Here is a 23,023-nt window from a genome sequence, read left to right as displayed (position 1 = left end):
CCCATAACCTTAATCCCCTCGCTTATCAAAAACCCATCAACCCGTGTCTTAAAAATATTTAGCGAGGCAGCCTCCACCACTTCAACGGGCAGAGAATTCCAGAGATTCACCACCCTTTGAGTGAAGAAGTTCCTCCTCTACTCCGTTCTAAACCGCCCCCCCTTTATCTTGAGGCTGTGCTCCCTAGTCCTACTGTCCTTTCTGAGCAGGAAGAGTCTCTCCACCTCTATCCTATCCATCCCATTCATCATCTTATACGTCTCAATGAGATCTCCCCTCATTCTTCTAAACTCTAACGAGTACAAGCCTAGTTTATTCAGCCTCTCCTCATAGCTCAACCCCCTCAACTCCGGTATCAGCCTAGTAAACCTCCTCTGCACTCCCTCCAAGGCCAAAATATCCTTGCGTAAGTGCAGCGCCCAAAACTGCACACAGTACTCCAGCTGCGGCCTCACCAATGCCCTATACAGCTGCAGCAAGACCTCCCTACTTTTATATTCAATCCCCCTCGCTATGAAGGCCAGCATCCCATTCGCCTTCCTGACCACCTGCTGCACCTGCAGGCTGGGTTTTTGCGACTCATGCACAAGGACCCCGAGGTCCCTCTGCACCGTCGCCTGCTGCAGTTTTTCGCCATGTAAGTAATAGTCCTTCCTACCATTATTCCTACCAAAGTGGACCACCTCGCACTTGCCAGCATTAGATTCCATTTGCCAGTTCCTGGCCCATTCGCCCAGCCTATCTAGATCCTTCTGTAGACTCTCCACACCCTCCGCGCAATTTGCCGTTCCCCCAATCTTGGTGTCATCAGCAAATTTCGACACCATACACTCGGTTCCCTCCTCCAGATCATCAATATAAATGGTAAATAGCTGAGGCCCCAGCACCGACCCCTGGGGCACTCCACTAGTCACCAACCACCAATCCGAATAGCACCCATTGACCCCCACTCTCTGCCTCCTATTTGACAGCCAATCCTCTATCCACTCTAACACCCTACCCCCAACTCCATGCCCCCTTACCTTCTGCAATAACCTCTTGTGAGGTACCTTGTAAAATGCCTTCTGAAAATCAAGAAAGACCACATCCACCGGCTCTTCTCTATCCACTGCCCTAGACACATCCTCATAGAACTCCAATAAATTTGTCAGACACGACTTCCCCTTAACGAAACCGTGCTGCGTCTGCTCTATCAAGCAATTCCCCTCAAGATGCCTCGCTATTTCCTCCTTGATGACGGATTCTAACATTTTACCTACAACAGACGTTAAACTAACCGGCCTATAATTCCCTGCCTTTTGCCTGCCACCCTTCTTAAACAACGGCGTAACATTAGCCGTTTTCCAATCTTCTGGCACTTCCCCGGAATCCAGCGACGTCTGGAAAATAACCACCAAGGCATCCACTATCACCTCCGCCATTTCTTTCAGAACCCTCGGATGCATTTCATCCGGTCCTGGGGACTTGTCCACAATCAGGTCCTCCAGTCTGTCGAGCACTGCCTCTCTAGTAACAATAATGTCATTGAGATCCTCCAGTCCTACCACCTTTCCATCGCTAACACCCGGCTAATTATTCACGTCCTCCTCCGTGAAGACCAAAACAAAAAAGTTATTCAAGACCTCAGCCATTTCCCCATCCCCTACCACTAAGTCCCCCCTCTCATCCTCTAAGGGTCCAACGTTCACCCTAGCCAGCCTCTTCCTTTTTATATATTTATAAAAGCTCTTGCTATCCTTTTTTATATTAAGCGCTAGCCCAGCTTCATAGTTTCTCCTACCCTTCTTTATCAACTTCTTTGTCAATCTTTGTTGACATTTAAACCTCTCCCAATCCTCTTCTCGCCCACTACTCTTAGCTACTCTAAATGCCTCCGCTTTTAATTTAACACTTTGCTTCACCTCCTTCGTTATCCACGGCTTATTACCTCTCCTCCTACGGTCCGTTTTAACCATCGGAATAAATTTCTGCTGAGCACCAGGAAAGATTTCCTTAAAGATCCTCCACTGCTCCTCAGCAGACCTACCTTCCAACGCGCTCCCCCAGTCAACATTCACCAATTCTTCTCTCATCCTACCGTACTCCCCTCTGTTCAAACAAAGGACGTGTGTCCGGGAACCCACTTTCTCCTCCTCCATCTGCACCAGAAACTCCACCATACAATGATCACTCTCCCCAAGAGGATCCTTCACCGCAAGGTCCCTAATTCTACCCGCCTCATTACATAACACCAGATCCAAGATAGCTCGCTCCCTCGTCGGCTCCAACACACACTGTTCAAGGAAACTATCCCGGCAGCATTCCAAGAACTCGTCCTCGAGCCCACCGCGTCCAACATGGGTCGACCAATCAATATGTAGATTGAAATCCCCCATAATTACGGCCGTCCCATTCCTGCACGCCGCATTTATTTGCGCGTTAACAGCCCGCCCCACCTCCAGATCATTATTCGGGGGCCTATAGACGACACCCACCAGCGTCTTCCTCCCTTTGCTGTTCCTAATCTCCACCCACAACAATTCCACTTCCTGCTCTTTGGTTCTTATATCATCCCTTGCTACCACCCTGATGCTATCCTTAATCAGCAGAGCTACGCCCCCCACTTTTTCCTCCCGCCTATCCTTCCTAAACACTTGATACCCCTGGATATTCAGCTCCCAGTCCCTGTCACCTTGCAGCCATGTCTCTGTAATGGCCACCAGATCATATTCATTTGTGCTGATCTGCGCCACCAGCTCATCCGCTTTATTCCGAATGCTTCGTGCATTCAGATAAAGTGCCTTCATCCCAGCCTATTTGCCAGAACGCCACCAACCATACTCACGCCCCCTTCTCCCTTTATTATTGGGACATCCTCAGCCTCTTCCCTTACCTGTACCCTCTCCTTAACTTTAGACCCCGTAATGTCACCTACCCTCGCGCGCGCGCACCCCCCCCCGATTAGTTTAAAGCCCTGTCTACAGTCCTATCTACACGATTCGCCAGGACTCTGGTCCCAGCACAGTTCAGACTAACCCCATCCCACCTGAGCAGGTCCCACCTACCCCAATACTGATGCCAATGCCCCATAAATTCAAACCCATTCCTCCCACACCAATCCCTGAGCCACCCATTCACTTCCTTAATCTTATCAACCTTATGCCCGTCTGCACTCGGTTCAGGCAGTAGCCCAGAGATAACCACCTTGTCGGTTCTACTTTTTAATTCCATTCCCAGCTTTTCATACTCCCTCCCCAGATCCTCAGTTCGCATTTTGCCTACGTCGTTGGCAGGTAAGTCCATTCAAAAGCTTAATGGCAGCAGGGAAGAAACTGTACTTGAGTCAGTTGATTGGATTTGATTTATTATTGTCACATGTATTAGTATACAGTGAAAAATATTGTTTCTTGCACACTATACAAACAAAGCGTACCATCTATAGAGAAAGAAAAAAGAAAGTGGAGGCTATCGTGTTACAGCCATAGCTAGAGTCATAGAGGTTTACAGCATGGAAACAGGCTCTTCGGCCCAACTTGTCCATGCCACCCTTTTTTTAAACCCCTAAACTAATCCCAATTGCCCGCATTTGGCCCGTATCCCTCTCCACCCTTCGTACCCACGTAACTGTCTTTTTAAAAGACAAAATTGTACCAGCCTCTACCACTATCTCTGGCAGCTTGACACTCACCATCCTCTGAGTGAAAAAATTTCCCCTCTGCACACTTTTGTATCTGTCCCCTCTCACTTGAAACCTATGTCCTCTAGTTTTAGACTCCCCTACCTTTTGGGAAAAGATATTGACTGTCTAGCTGATCTATGCCACTCATTATTTTATAGACCTCTATAAGATCATCCTTCAGCCTTCTATGCTCCAGAGAAAAATGCCCCAGTCTATCCAGCCTCTCCCTATAACTCAAACCATCAAGTCCCGGTAGCCTCCTAGTAAATCTTTTCTGTACTCTTTCTAGTTTAGAGAAAGATCAACTTGGTGCAAGGTAGGTCCATTCAAAAGTCTGACAGCAGCAGGGAAAAACTGTTCTTGAATCGATTGATACATGACCTCAGACTTTTGTATCTTTTGCCTGATGGAAGAAGGTGGGAGAAACAATGTCCGGGGTGTGTGGTGTCCTTAATTATGCTGGCTGCTTTGTCAAGGCAGTGGGAAGTGTACATAGAGTCAATGGATGGGAGTCTGCTTTGTGTGATAGATTGGGCTACATTCATGATCCATGTTCCTTGTGATCTTGGGCAGAGCAGGAGCCATACCAAGTTGTCTTACAACCAGAAAGAATGCTTTCTATGGGTCATCTGTAAAAGTTGGTGAGACCCATAGCTGACATGCCAAATTTCCTTGGTCTTCTGAGAAAGATGAGGCATTTGATGGGCTTTCTTAACTATAGTGTTGGCATGGGGGGACCAGGACAGACTGTTGGTGATCTGGACACCTAAAAACTTGAAGCTGTTGACCATTTCAAATTTGTTTCTGTTGATGTAGACAGGGGCATGTTCTCCTTTACGCTTCTTGAAGTCGATGACAATCTCCTTTGTTTTGCTGACATTGAGGGAGAGATTATTGTTGCCGCACCAGTTCACCAGATTCTCTATCTCATTCCTGTACTCTGTCTGAACATTGTTTGAGATCTGACCCACTATGGTGGTGTTGTCAGCAAACTTGAAAATCGAATTGAAGGGGAATTTGGCCACAGAGTCATAGGTGTTTAAGGGGGCTGAGAACACAGCCTTGTGGGGCACTGGCGTTGAGGATGATCCTGGAGGACGTGTTGTTGCCTATCCTTACTGATTGCGGTCTGTGGGTTAGGAAGTTCAGGATCCAGTCACAGAGGGAGGAGCCTGGGCCCAGACTATAGAGTTTCAAGATGAGTTTCGTAGAAATAGTGGTGTTGAAGCCTGAGCTGTAGTCAATAAATAGGAGTCTGACATAGGTGTCCTTGTTATGTTTGGTACATGTCCTCAGACTTTTGTATCTTTTATATCATTTTACCAATGGAAGAAGCAGGAAGAGAGTATGTCCAGGGTGCGTGGAGTCCTTGATTGTGCTGGCTGCTTTTCTAAGGCAGCGGGAGGTATAGGCAGAGTCAATGGATGGTAGTTAATGAGATGAGATATCTGTGATGATACAGATGAATTTGGTACCGCATTAAAGTGTCAGCCTAGCTTATGTGTTCAAGCCTTGGAGTGAGGATTTTTGAAATTTAAGGAACAGACAGTGAAGGGAGAAGCTGGAATTGGATGAAATAACTAAATAGATTTAATTCAGAAGTCATGTTTTGGATACAGTGTATAGATTTATGGTTTTACAAAGAATTAAAAACTTGAAAATAAATGGGACAGTCTGAATGACATCTGTGAAAGAGTCCTCGGGGGAGGTGGGACATATTCTGTGTGAACTCTTTGCTTGTGTTTTTAATAGCTAACTGCATTCTGATATGGTTCCCGTAGACTGGAAGGAGATAATGTGATCCCAGCTTTAGTAAAGATTACAAGACGGTATTACATCTGTATTTGACAAATTTGCAGAGACCAGAGGATTTTTACCCATCTGTAATTATTGGTATGTTCGTTTGTTTTGTACTTATGCTGGTTATGGGAAAAATATCCCAAATAGGAATGCAGGATAAAAATGACCTCGTAATTGGAGACTGAGAGCTTCTTCTCTGTTTAATGCGGTTGTTTGGCTTACTTTCAGATTCAGGATCAGAAGGCTAAAGCTTATTACAGTCGTACGATATTGCCTTTATGTCTGAACCAGTGGAAGATATTTGTCAGTCAAAGGAAATACTTGAATATGATGAAAGAGACAGCATGGGAGTTTCACAGGTACTGTCCAAGTTCCTTAGACAGGCTTTTTACCCAATTTACCTCCTGCAATCCTCTAGCTACCAAACTCTGTGAAGCCAATGTAGCTGTTTTTTTTTATTAACGTGTAGACTGGAAAGTAGTTTGACCATATGGACACCACAGCTAAGCTTGGTCAACTCTTCACCTGATGTCCACTGATTTTTCAATACAGGGAGCAAGGGGAAGGGATGGTGAAATCTCTTCAGCTTCTAATGCAGTCAGATCAATAACACCCCAACCTTCACCTAGACTGAAATCAGCACACAGATGGGATCAACCTGGGATTTTTATTGTTCTTCAATAAAAACAGAAAATTCTGGAGACGTGCAACAGCTCTGGCTGTGTCTGTGGAAAGAGAATCCGAGCCGCAATCCATCACGAGAATTGGGAAAAGTTAAGGATGTGAGAGTTTTTAAGCACTTTGAAGAGGCAGTGGATGGGAGGAAATGGATAAGGAACTAATGGGAGGGTCTGTGAGAGGACAGTGGGCAGGAGAGATCAACTGACAAAAGGGATAATGATGTAAGGCAAAAGGAGATGGCAGTGCAGCAATTATAAAACCAAAAGAAGGGTCTTGTGGAGTTGTAAATACGAAAAGCAGAATAATCCAAAAATACACACAAGAACAAAACACAAAGGAAAAACACAGAAACAGGAATAGGGAGCAGGAAATGTGACCTGAAATTGTTGATTCATCGAATCCCCACAGTGCAGAAGAAGGCCATTGAGCCTGTACCGACAACATTCCCACCCAGACCCGATCCCCATAACTCCACATTTTTACTCTGCTAATCCCCCTGACACTAAGGGGCAATTTAGCATGGCCAATCAACCTAATCTGCACATCTTTTGGACAATGGGAGGAAGCTGCAATACCTGGAGGAAACCCATGCAGACATGGGGAGAATGTACAAATTCCACACAGTCACCCAAGGCTGTAATTGAACCTGGGTCTCTGGTGCTGTGAGGTAGCGGTGCTAACCACTGTGCCACCGTACCACTCAGTGTTGAGATCAGATAGCTGTCTAACCAAAAGATGAGGTGTTGTGCCTCATGTATACGGTGAGTTTCATTGGCACAGTGTTGGAAGCTGAGGTCGTAAGGGAATGAGAATTGACATGACAAGTGACTGGAAGCTTGGGATCATGTTTTGGGGCTGGCTGGAGGTGCCCTACAAAATCTGTCACCTGGCCTGCGTGTGGATTCCTCAACATACAGGCAATGGCACTGTGATCAGTGAATGAAGTATACTAAATCGAACAAGTACAAACAAGATGCTTGGTAGTGCAGAACTTGAATATTTTCTGAAATAAGAGACTGCAGGCTTTCTCCCTTGCAAAGTCTTGACCAATCTGAGCTAACTTGCCAACCAATCAGTACTCTTTCTTCTGCAATACAAGCAATTGTGATTTTTAAAAAATTCATTAGTGGGACATGGGTATAGCTGGTTGGTCAGCATTTATTGCCCACCCTGAGTTGCCCTTGAGAAGGTAGTGGTGAGCTGCCTTCTTGAACCGCTGCAGTCCATGTTCAGTGGATTGATCCACGATGCCGTTAGGGAGGGAATTCTAGGATTTTGACTTAGCGACCGCAAAGGAACAGTGATTATATTTCCCATTCAGCATGGTGAGTGACTTGGAGGGGAGCTTGTAGGTGGTGGTGTTCCCAGGTATTGCTGCCCTTGTCATTCTACTATGAAAGTATATCCTTCATCGGAATTCTACCATTCTTGTGTTTGTCCTGATGAGTGCATGAAAAGTTAATGGCTGGAACTCTACCACCTCACCCACCGTGGAATCGGCGTGGGAAAGGGTCTGACAACAGAAATCTCCATTGACCTTGGGCAGGAATTTCCAGTCTCACCCGAGCGAGGCTGGAAAATCCCACCCAGTGTCTCTCTCCACCATATTCATGTACAAGTAAATCATTATTTAAATGGGGATGTGTGTTTTGGGGTCCTGGATGGTGAGAAGGAAGGAGTTAAAAGGGAAGGTGTTGTATGGGAAGGGTGTCATGAGAAGGGGAGGAATTTGGCGTGCTAGAGGAGTGGACCAGAGTGTTTGGGAAGGGAATGGCTCTTTCAGAATGGAGGGGAAGATGTGTTTTGCAGTGGAATCACACTGGAGGTGGCAGAAATGGGGGTGAATGATTCATTGTTTGTAGAAATTAGCGGTGGTGGTGGGTTGGAGGTGGTGGGGGGGGCAGGGGTGGGTGCACGGACAAAGGTAACCTTATCATAGTTCTGGGCACTTGATTATGTCTCAATGCCTCCAGCTGGGAATTAATAATGCCAAGGATAGGTTGAAGCTCAGCTTTGTTGCCCTTGCTGATACTGCCAGTGTTCAAGTATAAATAATAACCAATTTGCTGAGCTGCTGAAGGGCTTGATAACAGCGGACAATAATCCTGCAAGAAGCCATAGCCTTTGCCATAGAGAGTATTTGGAGGTGATGAGTAAATCCAGATTAACGGGGCATAACTTTAAATTAGAACTAAAATTAGACAAGGGATGGTATCAGGAATGATTCCTTTTCACAAAGGCAGGGTGAAATCTGGAACAATCTCTTCAAAAAGGGAAAATATAGAAACTGAGAGTGCTCAATTTGTGTTAGGAAAAACAATTACCCAAGTGAAACAGATCAGCCCTAACGGGGTCGAGAGTTTAAACAATTGATTTGAGTCAGATCTCTTAGTAAAAAGATTGACTACAACTGCATGGGATGGACACTGCCTGGATACCTGTCAGTCATCATAAACCGTGAGATCGCATTTTCTGTCCTTACAGAGAGACAGTGCTGAAACTGGCTTTTTACACTTGGTGGGAGAAGATGGATTGCCAACGTGAGAATCGAATGGCAGAAAGATTGGTAAATATAACTTCATCCTTTCAGCAGTCGCTCATAATTGAAGGTTATGGGGTGGCACGGTGGTGAGTACAGCTGCCTCACTGCACCATGGACTCAGGTTCTATAACAAATAAACTACCTGAATTATACTGCTTACAAAGAACAATACAGCACAGGAAACAGGCCCTTCGGCCCGCTAAGCCTGCGCCGCTCATTGGTCCAACGAGACCATTCTTCTGTATCCCTCCATTCCCAGTCTGCTCTTGTGACTATCCAGATAAGTCTTAAACAATCTCAGCAGCTTGGTAGAAATGTTCAGTTGTCGGCTTAACCTGGAGAAATAGTTTAATTACAGCCGCAATAGAACACATTAACTGCGTGGGGGTAAAGGTTGAACTCGTTAAGAAGTTGACCTTGGCTCACTGGGTAGCATTCTCTCATCTCAGAATCAGAAGGTGTGGGTCCAAGCCCAGACTATAGACTTGGGTTCTGAATCCAGGAGGACACAACAGTGTGGCACTGTAAGAGGTGCTGTCCTTTGGATGAGATGTTGAGCTTGGATCCATCTGCACTGTTTGAAGGACCAAGGGGGTTCTCCCAGTATCCTGACCATTTATTGCTCACCTACCAGCCCAAAAACAGATTAACACATTAATCTCATTGCTGACTTTGGGATCTTCCTATCTACAATTGGCTGCCGCATTTCCTTTACCACACGATTATAACAGTGACTGGGATTGAAAAATACCTTTTCAGCTGTGAAAGCGGTTTCAAAGACATGACTCTTCCATGTCTTGCACTGGTCTTAATTTGATAGGTTCTTGGGAATAACAACAATTTGTTATATAAATATGATATATTAATGTCATAAAACATCCCAAGGCACTTCACAGGAGTGTCAATGAAGCAAGATTTGACACCGTGCCATGTAAGGCCACATTAGGGCAGATTAGAGGGTCATTTGAGGTGGGGCAAGGATTGAGACGTTAAGGGGTTTTTATCAGGGGGACAGGTAATGTTAGAAGATTCAAGGGTGACAACCCCTTCAGCGAGAGAAATAGTAATAATATCAGTTAATACGGAACCCATAACTCTCTCAGTGAGAGAACCATTAACAATATCGGGGAACATGGAACCTAGAATGGGAAACTGGTATGGCATTGGGAGGGAATTGATGGAGGTATTTCTTTTTCTGCAGGCTGTGATTCATTCTGCTCGCTGCATGTTGCTGCAGTACTGGTGGAGGTGGCGTGAGCAGACTGCTATCTGCCTGGAGGAGAGAGAGAAGGAGGCCATGGCAGCAGATCACTTCAGACATCAACTATTGCTTAAATCTATACACTTTTGGAGAGAGACTGCAGCAGAGCAGAAAGCAGAGTACGTTTTTAAAAATCTTTATGTATCATTTCTTTAGGTGAATCTAAATTTGAACTGTAATGGCTCAGCAGATAAGTGAATTTTATGATACATAGATCCGATATGTTGAGTTAACTGGCCTGATAGTCAGAGTGGTGCATTTAGGTCCCTCTTTAGAAGACTATCCAATACATAACACTGAAAAGCATGTGTGGGTGTCGGATGATCAGCTTATTCTCAATAGCTGACTGATTCTTGCTTTCTAAGCTCTCCTGTAAAGGATGGCCATTTGTGTAAGGTGCTCCAGGTTCATGAAATGACTCAACAGCAAGCTGCACTTTCAAGCAAGGTGAGAAAACAGCGTAAAGCCAGCACATCTTTGCAAATGTATATTTATCAAAAAGGCTTCTTAATGACATCAAGAGGGTGGCACTCCAACAATTCATACTTGTATTAAAGGAGCAGTTCTGTTTGTTCTGCCTACATTTCTTCCTGCACTCTTCCCAAAACCAGTGGTTTTACTGCCCCTGCATCCTCTGCCCCACCTGAGAACCACGCTTAACATTCTCAGATATTGTTCAATGCCCTAGTGAAATTTTTGTGTGCACAACTTAGCTGGTCTTGTATATAGCTAAACAGTCTTAAGGTGTTTCACAGGACTGTTATCAACCAAACTTTGACACTGAGCTGAATCAGGAAATATCAGGGCATTGGCCTAGAAGTTTGAACATAAGAACATAAGAACATAAGAAATAGGAGCAGGAGTAGGCCATCTAGCCCTTCGAGCCTGCCCCGCCATTCAATAAGATCATGGCTGATCTGTTGTGGCTCAGTTCCACTTTCCCGCCCTCTCCCCATAACTCTTATCAAGAACCCATCAACCCGCTTCTTAAAAATATTTAGCGAGGCAGCCTCCACCACTTCAACGGGCAGAGAATTCCAGAGATTCACCACCCTTTGAGTGAAGAAGTTCCTCCTCAACTCCGTGGCTATCACTCAAACTGTTTATCCAGCAATACAATTAGAAATTAAATCCCTCATAATTTGGGCTTTATCTGGAGAGAATACTGTGTCCTACACAAAGCTATAACAGGGCACAATGTAGTTGGGCAAAACCAATCATCATTGGTAAAGTACTATTCAAAAATCAGGACATCACAAATGGTGGAAACCTGAAATAAAAAAACAGAAAAGTCTGGAAATGCTCAGCAAGCTGGGCAGCATCTATGGAGTGAGAAAGAGAGTTTGTGTTTCAGGTCACTGATTTCAGAACAATGAGTTTTTGTGTCTGTTGTCCATATGTGATGTAATCCAACTCCCGTTTCTCTCCGATTCCTATTTGCACTTATTCCCCTTTGCATCACTCTGATTCTATCACCTACGTAATTATTCTTATATGTTGTCATGCACTTTGCTTCAAGTGTCGACTCTAAGTGTATTCCACCGCCTAAAAACACTGAACAAAAACATTTCCAACAGCATTTGGGTGAAGTACTTAGAGGTACGTGCCTGTAACTGATGTTAGTGTTGCTGGGAAGTTTGAGGTGCTGACTAGACCAATATTAAAGTGTAATTTTAACCCAACTTCTATTGCGTTGACATCAATGTCGACTTGTATGTAAGTTTCAAATGTGCTCAAGTCACACTGCAGGTAGCTAGAGACCAAAATTCAGTTTGAATGTAATTCTTGCACCCTTTGTGTTTCCTGGTTTTCAAGTTCCATAATTCCCTCAGTTCCTGAATGGCCCCAGCAGATTGGAAATTAGCAAATGTGACTCTGCTATTCAGGAAAGGAGGGATGGGGAGAGAAAACCAGGAACGATAGGTCAGTTAACCAAATATCTATCATTGAAAGTGGCTGGATTCTACGACGAAGGAGTTCTATGTTCAACAATGCACTCAAGAGTCAATGTGGTTTCATAAAATGTTTCACACATTTAGTAAGAGTTTTTTGAGGCCATAGCTAGTCAGGTTAATAAAGGAGAATCAATATGTACAGTGCATCTGGATTTCCAAAAGGTGCTACAAGGAAGGTTAACAATCAAGAGTTCATGGAGTTGGGGTAATACATTAGCAGATAGAGAATTGGTTAATGAATGGGAAACAGAAGGATAAAATGGACATTTTCAAGCTGTAACCAGTGGAGCGCTACAAGGATCACTGCTGGAGCAGTTATTAAACCAGTTATTCATGGTCTGTGTTAATGACTTGGACAAAGAGACTGTGAGGCCTCAATGTTTGATGGATACAAAGCTAGGTGGAAATGTAAGTATAAGGAGGACACAGAAGCTGCAAAGAGACATAGACACGTTCGACGAGTAGGCAGCAAGGTGGCAGATGTGGGGTAAATATGAGGCTATTCACTTTGGTAAGAGGGATAGAAAAGGAGAAATTTTTCAAAGGGCTTGTGGACCTTGTAAATGAGAGGCGATGTACTTGCACAAAAAACATAAAGTAAGCAAGCAGTTGGGAAGGTAAATGGCATGTTAACCTTTATTGTAAAGGAGACTAGAGTATAAAAACAAGGAGTCCTTGCTAAATTGTATGAAAGTCACCAAAAGCCCAGAGGAAAATAGACTGTGAGAGAGTTGACTGGTGGATATTTAACCTGAGGGTCACCACATCTCAGGCGAGTGGCAAGATTGAATGCAGGGCCTTCATGAGTAACCTCAGCCGGTATGGGAATTGAACCCATGCTGTTGGCATTGCTCCATATCATAAGCCAACTATCCAGCCAACTGGCCCTGCCAAATTGTCTAGGGCTTTGGTGGTCATACCTAGGGTGGGGCTGTGTGCAGCTTTGGTTTCCATACCTAAGAAAGATAAACTTGCCTTGGAGGTGATGCAACCAAAGTTCACTAGATTAGTTCCTGGGATGAGATGGTTGTCCTGTGATGACAGGATGAATAAATTAGGCCTGTGCTGTCTGCAATTTAGAAGCAGGAAAGGTGATCTGTTTGAAACATGCAAATTGTGAAGGGGCTTGACAGGCTGGATACTGAGAGATTGTCTCCCCGGGATGGATAATCTAGAAGACAGGGCACAGTCTCAGGATAAGTGATTGATCATTTCAGACTGTGATGAGAAGAAGTTTCTTTGCTTAGTGGATTGTGAACCTTTGGATTTCCCTACTCCAAAACATTGTGGATGACCCATCATTGAGTAATATTTAAGGCTGGTATATACAGATTTTTGATCTTTTGGGGAATTGATGGATATGAACGACTAGCGGGAAGTGGTGTTGAGGCAGAAGATCAACTATGATTCTATTGAATGACGGAGTTGGCTCTGCCATTTATTCTCCTCCTGCTCCTATTTCTTATGTCCTTATGTCTGTCTCTGCCCCAGAAGAGACCATGAAATGCGAGCTGTAAGACATTGGTACAGGTGTCGCTTGCGTGGAACCTGGAGTGCTTGGCAGCTGGTAAGAAATTAACATCTGCTCAGTTAAATGTGTTTCAAGAAGTGGCGATCAAATTAGAATGAAATGAAACTGAATAAATTCTCGTGTCCACACTTCGCATTTAACAGTTCACTGAGTGAGATATACAGACAGATATTGCAGTTGTGTACAAAGTCTAACAGCCAGAATCAGCCAAATTCTGTTTTTTTTCTAATTTAATAAGGAATTATATCAGTCAAATAGAAAATGAACCTGGTATTGCAATGTTGTTAAATTTGAAATATACTTTACCCATCAGCTGGTGCCAAAGTTTTTTGCAAAATAAACTTGGTACTGAATTTCCTGCTGGAATGCACTGCCGGCATACCCACATCATGACTGCTTAAACTCCACATGCATCAGCTGCCACATTTTTCGAGTAACATGGAACAAGATCGTACATTATTTATTGATCTTGTTACTTACTTTTCTGCCCCATCCCCCAGCTGTTCCTGTTTTTAAAAAAAAGTCTCCTGTGGGATATGGGCATTGCTGGCAAGGTCAGCATTTGTTGCCCATTCCTCATTGCTCTTAAACTGAGTGGCTTGCTAGTTCAGAGGGCAGTTATGAGGCAACCACATTGCTGTGGAATTAGAGTCACAGGTAGGCCAGACAGGATGCCACATTTCCTTCTCCGTTGGTGAACCACATGGGTTTCTTACAATAATCAGTGATAGTTTCATGGTCACTATTACTGAAACTGCCTTTCAATTCTAGACTTTTATTAGTTAAACTTTAATTCCACCAGATTCCATGATGGGACTTGAACCTGTAGCGCCTGGGTCTCTGCATCACTAATTCATTGACATTACCATTAAGCCACTGTCCTCCCACTGTTTTTGGCAGCAGTGCTTTCTGTGCCTAACATATGCACTGCCTTTCTACCTCTCTGATTACAGCATTGAAGTCACAGACTGACACTCAGATTACCTCATTGTCAATTCCAGTACAATCTTCCCTGTGGATCTAAAGTACTTACATTTGCTTCACTCTAGTGTCAGTCAGCGTGATTGATAAAGAAGCAGGGAAAGCGTGAAGGAGAAAGAGCAGTTTGGGGGTTGCTGAGTGCTTCTGCGATGGGATTATTTGTTAATTCATTGGAGTCAGCAGGTTTGGTGGGTTTGCGTGCACTATCCTTTCACTTGAGACCTGGACTGAAATCCTATAAGGTGTGAAATGAATGTCTAGTTCCCCTTGACCCTGGATCCAAACACCTTCCCCCACTGATGTAGCATGAAATTAACAATCTTGATCTAGTCATAGTTGTTGTGAGAAATGAATTCCCATATTAACGCAATGGATGGAATTTTTCTGAGTTGGGCTTTAGAGAATATTGTTTGTGGAGAAGAATGATCATAAGATGTAGGAGCAGAATTAGGCCACTCGACCCATCGAGTTTGCTTTGCCATTCAATCATGGCTGATATGTTTCTCATCCCCATTCTCTTGCCTTTTGCCTGATCCCCTTATTAATCAGGAACCTTTCTATCTGTGTCTTAAAGGCACTCAATGACCTGGCCTCCACAGCCTTCTGTGGCAAAGAGTTCCACCGATTCACCACTCTCTGGCTGAAGAAATTCCTCCTCAACTCTTATAAAGGATCGTCCCTTTAGCCTGAGGTTGTGCCCTCTGGTTCTAGTTTTTTGTACTAATGCAAACATCCTCTCCACATCTACTCTACAGGCGTCGCAGTATCCTGTAAATTTCAATAAGATCCCCCCACCTTATCCTCCTAATCAGCTCGGTTTCCACTCCTCTTTCATTCATTCATTGAACGTGGGCATCATAGAATCCCTACAGTATAGAAGGAGGCCATTCGGCCCATTGAGCCTGCATCAACAACAATCCCACCCAGACCCTATCCCTGTAACCCCACATATTTACCCTGCTAATCCCTCTGACACTAAGAGGCAATTTAGTGTGGCCAGTTAACCAACCACATGTTTTTCGGTCTGTGGGAGGAAACCATAGCACCTGGAGGAAACCCACGCAGACATAGGGAGAACATGCAAACTCCACAGTGATGTTGACTCAAGACCGGAATTGAACCCAGGTCCCTGGCTCCGTGAGGCAACAGTGCTAACCACTGTGCCGTCATACCACTGGCCAGACTAGCATTTTATCTCCCATCCCTACTTTCCTTTGAAAAGGTGGTAATGAGCGAACTACTTGATCCAATTGTGATCCAAAGACTGTGAAGAAGTAGCAATATAATTCCGGATCAAAGTGGTGTATGATTTAGAGGGGGACTTGCAGGTGGTGGTGTTTCCATGAATCTGCTGCCCTGATTGTTGTCTCTGCTGGGAAAGTGTTTGTGTAGACCTTGGTAGAGTTTCCCCTGAGAGCTGGAGAGGGTGCAGTTGAAAATTTGGGAAATATGTTATCAGGAATCCCTATGCGTTACCACCCTCTCGTTGGCATCTGTTGATGGATAAGTCGGGAACCCCTGTGAGGAGCTGGGAAGGCAATGAAACTCATGAAGGAGGCAGTTAAAAGAAGCTTTTCTGTTGTTATCCCTCTTTGCCAACAGCAGAATGGTCTTGTGTTGTCTGTCTAACTCGGCCGGTAGGAGCAGGTAAGAGCGCAGCTAGGCAGAAAGGCATAGTGAAACTGAGACGCTCGCAATGCTCCATTGGCTGCCGAGACATGGCCAGGCGATCTGTTCAAAACACTCGTTCCCTCAGAGAGTCTTATCACTGCTTGGCAGGTGAGTGCACACACTCCCTGGGAGGCATTTCACCTTCACAGTATTTCGTTTCAACTGCACCTCCCTGCTGTCAGTTTTGTGCGGCAGTGAAGCAGCTTATGCAGCCACACCATTCACCACTGCTGAGGGTCTAGAACAGGGCGGGGTTCCCACTTCACATAGTGCAGTTGTAGGGATTCTGTTGTTCTAAATCACAGTGTGGGGCTTGGCACTTACAAGTATTCCGTCACCCATTTGTAACGTCCCACTAGAGTCCTGAACCCTCCCGGTCCACAATCTCCCGTTAGAGACACAACCCTGCTGCTGACCTTCTCAGCATCCATGCGTTTGTGGTTGAACTAGGTGTCCTCGTCCTCCTGCCCTTGGAAGGGTTCACCTCGCTGCAGCCCCTCAGTTGGGGAGGGGAGCTACCTTCCAGGTTGACTCACCATTTCTTTGGGTGCTGCAGTTTGAAAAGTGCTGCTGAGCTTTTCTGAAATCTGTCAGAATCCCAAAATAGTCATGCCATCCTGATTGCCTTCCCTATGTGGCTGGGGTTTCCAGCTTGTGAACAAAAACTTGCCCCACAATCTGAAAATAAACTAAGGCAGTAATTAATATTCTACTTCATGAGTCAGGACTGTATCAATCTCATTTAAGTTGCTGTTTCAGTCACACAAGCTGTTGACACTTGCAAATATGAAACAGAAAATGCTGGATAAACTCAGCAGGTCTGATAGCATCTGGGGAGAGAGAAACAAAGCTAACATTTCAAGTCCCTATGATCCTTCTACAGAAAAGCATGCTCAGTATTTTACTTTGATTTTGTTGATGCTCTCAGTTTGGGTTTGCGAATGATGTTGGGCTACAGAAAGACCCCAAAACCCATGGGTGATAGCTGAGCCAGACTTATTACTCTCAGGGAAGAAGAAACATATGATTTGATTTATTATTGTCACATGTATTGGTATCCAGTGAAAAGTATTGTTTCTTGCACACTATACAGACAAAACATACTGTTCATAGAGAAGGAGAGAGTGAAGAATGTAGTGTTACAGTCATAGCTAGGGTGTATGCATGGTAGGTCCATTCAAAAATCCGATAGCAGCAGGGAAAAAACTGTTCTTGAGTTGGGTGGCACGTGACCTCAGACTTTTGTATCTTTTTTCCGATGGAAGAGAGAATGTCCAGGGTGCGTGGGGTTCTTGTTTCTGCTGGCTGCTTTTCTGAGGCAGCGGGAAGTGTAGACAGAAATAAGAAATAAAGAGATGAGATTAAATTATTGATGAATTTAAAATATGGCAGAAAGCAGAAATGTGTCAAGTGCTCATTCTTCAGCAGAATTTTATAGTGGTAGATTTAATGAATTTAACACCAGTGTGTAAATAGTAATTTTTAACTTTACAGTATGTGCAGAAAAAGCGTGAAAAGTGGAAGAAGCTGATGTGCGCAGATGCGCATTATCAGCAAGTAATGCTGTCCAAAACCTTGCGTGGATGGAAGGTGAGTGACAGACGATGTAATGTGGACTGATGGTTGCCTCCAATTTTAGTTGCATTTTTATACCAAATGCTGAATGAAAGGGTACTTTGGTTTCTATACCCTTGCCCCTCTTCCTATCTATCAGTTTGGGCTGGATTTGAACACGTGCAATCTCACGTACCCTGGCTTTAGAATGTTAAGATTTAGAATAACAAATGTCAGCGTTGACTGCCTGTTGCATTTGTTTATTCAGGCGGGGAAATTTAGGATCAGTGCTTGTGAGCATGGTGGAATCTGGATCCATGCATTAAATATGTACTGTACTCGCTGCCTACCTATCCTCTTATTATCTAAAATAATGGGCAGCATTTTTATGATTTTAAAAAATGCTTTTTTCCAAGTCCTTTTGTTTGAAGTGATATTTTTGCATGAGACAGATCCTGACAGCACCTTTAAAGCACTATGTCTTACATCCCACAAGGGCCTAGCTTCCAGTTCTGGTCCGTGCTGGGTCAGTGATGGAGCTTGCACAACCAGGAAGTGTCTCTGAAGGAGAACACGATCAGCCTGGATTCCTGCACCCACCCTGGCAGGCACATGTGATTTGGCTGGATAAAACTGGCTATTTTTAATAAATTATATAATGGCAGCACACCCAGGAGAGTTACAAAAGATGTAAGGGACGTACAGTACAATAATGCTCCTCAGAATGATGAGGAAATGGAGAGTTTTTAGCTTTGGGTTTTTTTTTGTTGGATTCTTTTTGCTGACCACAGCGCGCACAGGTTTGAAAGTTGCTATAATTAGGTGTTTCGCATGATACACATCCTGGAATGGCCAATAGACGTATCTCAGAACACAACCTTGACATGAACCGGTTGTCCTCTGCCGTCATTGAAAGCAGTCTCCCAGATTATTCAATGTTTGGGACTAATGGTGGATCAAGCCACTTCTCTCAATTTAAACATCTTGCTATTCTGGATGTCTTTTATAAAGATACAGATTTTAACTGTATTGAAGATTGAATGTAGTTCCAGAGTGGCGCAAGGACAGGGATCTTTGCCAATCCTTTGGCTGAAAGCTATGTTTTTAAGTTCATTTATTATTGTCACAAGTAAGCTTACATTAACATTGCAATGAAGTTACTGTTAAAATCCTCTAGTTGCCATTCTTCCAGCGATGGTTTGGGTGAGGGAGAATTTAACATGGCCAATGCACCTAACCAGCACGTCTTTCGGACTGTGGGAGATAACCCACAGTGGGGTGGCACGGTGGCACAGTGGTTAGCACTGCTCCAACACCATTCAAGAAGCTTGACAACATCTGGGACAAACCAGTCCACTTGATTGGCATTGCTTCCACTCCCGGCACCACTGAAGCACAGTGCGTACCATCTACAAGGTGCACAGTGGAAACTCATCAAGTCTCCTTAGGCAGCAGCTTCCAAGCCCATGAGCACTATCACATAGAAGGACAAGGGCAGCAGGTACCTGGGAGCAGCACCACCTAGAAGTTCCCCTCCAACCCACTCACCATCTTGACTTGGAAATTTGTCTCTGTTCCTTCACCGTCACCGGGTAAAAATCCTGGAACACCAGTTCCAATGGCACTGTGGGTGTATCTAAATCTCAGGGACTGCAGGGGTTCAGGAAGGAAGCTCACCACTACCTTCTTAAGGACAATTACGGCACGGTGGTTCGGGCGGCACGGTAGCACAGTGGTTAACACTGCTACCTCACAGTGCCAGGGACCCGGGTTTGATTCCTGGCTTGGGTCACTGTCTGTGTGGAGCCTACACGTTCTCCCATGTCTGTGTGGGTTTCCTCAGGGTGCTCTGGTTTCCTCCCACAATCCATAGATGTGCTGGTTAGGTGGATTGACAATGGTAAATTGCCCCTTAATGTCAGGGGGACTGGCAGGGGAAATGCATGGGGTTATGGGGATGGGGTCTGGGTGGGTTTGTGTTTGGTGCAGACCTATTGGGTAAATGGCTTTCTTCTGCACTGTAGCATTCTATGATTGTATGAACTGAAGCACTTGGAGGAAACCCACGCAGATACGGGGAGAACATGCAGACTCTGCTCAGACCTAAGCTGGGAATCAAATCTGGGTCCCTGGTGCTGTGAGTTGGAAGTGCTGACCACTGTGCCTCCCATTACTGCAACTTAAGGGCTGCAATCTGTAGGTTTATATTTGGCTGTGTATGTTCTAACCTGACAAGTCAATCTGAACTTGTCAGGGATACAAGCTTTGTCAGACTGGTCTGCTTGCAGTGCTTAGTCACGGAAGAACAAAGCAAGCAACTTTCAAGGGCGAGTTTACATTAGTGCAAGCAAGTTGTCTTTATTGCTTTTGACATTCTGAGATTGGTAGAAGTTTGTATATCTGTTACTTGTTGAATGTAACCCAAGTATTAAAACATTAATATGATTGTGCGCAACCCCTGCCTGCTTTCCAGGTTTACCATTGGAACAGGCAGCAGATTTTGTGTAAAGTGGATGAGAAGGAGAAGAAGCTGAGAAGAGAATTGTTGCGGTAATGTTGTAAAACTCTTTATACACACTTAATACATGTGACAGACAACATGCTAAAGGTCCTGGGTGGATTGAAGTTCACATGGTAGAACTACATAATTTTTATTCTATCCATAGTTCCTGTTTGAATATCCATGATTGAAGCCTGCAGAATAAAGTTGCTTCTGTGACCTCTATCATTGCAGAACAGTAGGTTCTTTTTCTAACCCACATGCAGCCTGAGGACATGTCATTTGGATTAGAAGTTTATTTTGGATTATCCAACCCATCACAACTCATTCCCCTGCAATGGTCCTAAGTTTCCCTTGTGATATCTAATTGCATTTTAAATAATTTCAGGGTTTTACTTCTCATTGCAAGTCTATTTGATATGTTTATCACTTGAGAACCTCTCCCAAAGGGCTAACTTCAATCTTAAATTTGCTTTTTGTATGTTTGAGCCTCTATCTCCCTATCCTAGCCTCACGATGGAAAGTAATTTTCAGAATCACCTTTTCTTGATGTCTTACATTCTGCTCAGACCCAAGTTGGGAATCAAATCTGGGTCCCTGGTGCTATGAGCTTGAAATGCTGATTTAAAAGGGTTGAGGGTTGCTTTAAGAGCTGATCACATGATTTGATGGTGATGTTATTAGGGTGTTGGCAGGAGCTTCTGTATTGACTTTCAGTTTTGTATTCAGTGTAAAGCAGGGAACAGCTCTTCAATCTGTTGTTGTTGTTACTTTGAATCCACGTGTACAAATCACATTCCTTTCTTTCTGTTAAAACCCACAACCCCTAACATAGTTAGAACATTATATGCTCCCCCCCCCCCTCGCTTTAAGTTCACCTCACAGCCATCTCCATTCAAAGCTGAAAGCTCATGTTTCTCTGATCTTTCCACGTAACCGGGACCTTCGAGGCTACAAACCAGCCTCATTGCTCATTGCTGCACTGCACCCAGTGCTGCCTACTCTGAGTGTCTCAGGGACTTGATGCTCCAAGTCTGTGTGATTGGAGCACTAAGCAGTTTCACCACAAACTTCTTAACCTTCCACCGTATGCAGCACTGCGTCAACTGGACATGGAATGTTGAGCCTACTTCATTCAAAAATGTACTGTATTGCACATTTATATAAATTCTTCCCACATTTCGCCCAACTCTGTCTTCAAATTCTGAGCTGCCTCTGTGGTTTGCCAGTATTATTTGTCATTTACGTAAGCCCTTAGCATGGACCATTCCCTTGAGATTTTATCTTCTGCTTTGCTTGGACCAGGATATGGAGCCTGGGTTATTTGCAGTTTTTTAAACATTTTTCTTGTCTTTCTCACCTAGATTTTCTTTCTGCACCTGGAAAGAAAATGCACACCTACAGGCTGACGAATCTCGGAAGACCAGCAGAGCAGATCGTCATTATCACTGTGTCCTTTTATCTAAGGTACAGCTCCGTTTCATCAGTGAAGGAAAGATGTAATAAATTTCTCCTGCTAAGTCTATGTGAGAAGTAGAGATTTTTAAAAATAATCTACTCTAATTCTTAAACATGAACTCCAGCTTCACAGGTAGGGCTGTCACATTACTCAGTGGAGAATTGACTGTGACCAGGAAAGGCCCCAGATTTGATTTTTTCCTTCATGCTATTAACTGCTGTCTGCTTCCACTAGGTATAGGAAGTGGCTGGCTGCCATGCTTGGCCTGGACAGCCCTCAGCAGTGTTGGGGGATTTAATGGACCATGGCAGATAACCAACAAGAGAGGATCTAGCCATGGTTCCTTGACATTCGATGGCATTACCATCATTGAATTCCCCCTCCCTCACCCCACTCCCACCACCCACTCCCCCACCCCCACCCCACCACCCACTCCCCCCACCACCCACTCCCCCCACCCACTCCCCCCACCACTATCAACATCCTGTGGGTTACTATTGACCAGAAACTGAACTGGATTGCCATATGAATACTGTGGTACCAGAGCAGGTCGGAGGCTGGGAATTCTGCCGCGAGTAACTCGCCTTCTGATTCCTCAAACCTGTCCACCATCTACAAGGTTCAAGTTCAGAACACTCTCCATTTGCCTGGATGAGCGCAACCCCAGCAACGTTCAAGAAGCTCGACACAGTCCTATGTCAGGTATAGGTAGCTGGGGTCAAGTGAATCCCTTGAGGGGTATAAGGGATGTAGGAACAGACTTAAAAGGGAAATCAGAAAGCAAAGGAGGGGACATGAAATAGCTTTGGCAGATGAGGTAAAAGAGAATCCAAAGAGATTCTACAAGTATGTTAAGCGCCAAAGAGTAACTTGAGAGAGAAAAGGGCCACAAGAAATGGGATCTTAAATGAATATTCCTTATCAGTATTTACCATGGAGAAAGACATGGAAAATAGGGAACTCAGTGAAGTAAATAGTGACATCTTGAAAAGCATCCACATTACAGAAGAGGATGTACTAGAGGTTGTAAAACTGCATAAAGCTAGCTAAATCCCTGGAATTTGATCCCTAGAAGGGATAGGACCTATAAAAGGTGAGGGGGGAAAGGTTTGTGTGGAACCAGAAGAAATGGCGGAGGTGCTTAACGAGTACTTCGCCTCAGTATTCACGGTGGAAGCCGATCTGGGAGATTTTGTTATGGATTTGCAGCAGATGGAAAGGATTGAGTACGTGAATATTAAGGAGGAGGATGTGTTGGAACTTTTGAATTCTATCAAGGTAGATAAGTCGCCGGGACCAGATGGGATGTACCCCAGGATACTGTGGGAGGCGAGGGAAGAGATTGCAGAGCCCCTGGCGATGATCTTTGCGTCGTCAATGGAGACGGGAGAGGTTCCAGAGGATTGGAGGATTGCGGATGTAGTTCCTAT

The 23,023-nt window shown here is 44.5% G+C and overlaps 1 protein-coding gene across 1 annotated transcript in view; it reads left to right on the top strand.

Moving 5' to 3' along the window:
* sfi1 (SFI1 centrin binding protein) overlaps positions 1–23,023 on the top strand; it is a 148,939-nt gene that overhangs the window by 60,868 nt on the left and 65,048 nt on the right. The window contains exons 14-20 of the mRNA XM_080208544.1: positions 5,687–5,817; positions 8,624–8,705; positions 9,883–10,061; positions 13,389–13,464; positions 17,575–17,670; positions 20,108–20,184; positions 21,499–21,601. Coding sequence (XP_080064670.1) covers positions 5,687–5,817; positions 8,624–8,705; positions 9,883–10,061; positions 13,389–13,464; positions 17,575–17,670; positions 20,108–20,184; positions 21,499–21,601 — 744 coding nt within the window. The remainder of the gene's footprint in view (positions 1–5,686; positions 5,818–8,623; positions 8,706–9,882; positions 10,062–13,388; positions 13,465–17,574; positions 17,671–20,107; positions 20,185–21,498; positions 21,602–23,023) is intronic.

Source organism: Carcharhinus amblyrhynchos, chromosome 20 (genome assembly GCF_965287045.1).
Source record: "Carcharhinus amblyrhynchos chromosome 20, sCarAmb.v2.hapA, whole genome shotgun sequence".
Lineage (NCBI taxonomy): Eukaryota > Metazoa > Chordata > Chondrichthyes > Carcharhiniformes > Carcharhinidae > Carcharhinus > Carcharhinus amblyrhynchos.
The sequence above is the reverse complement of the archived record's forward strand: the minus strand, read 5'-3'. Positions and strand labels throughout refer to the sequence as shown.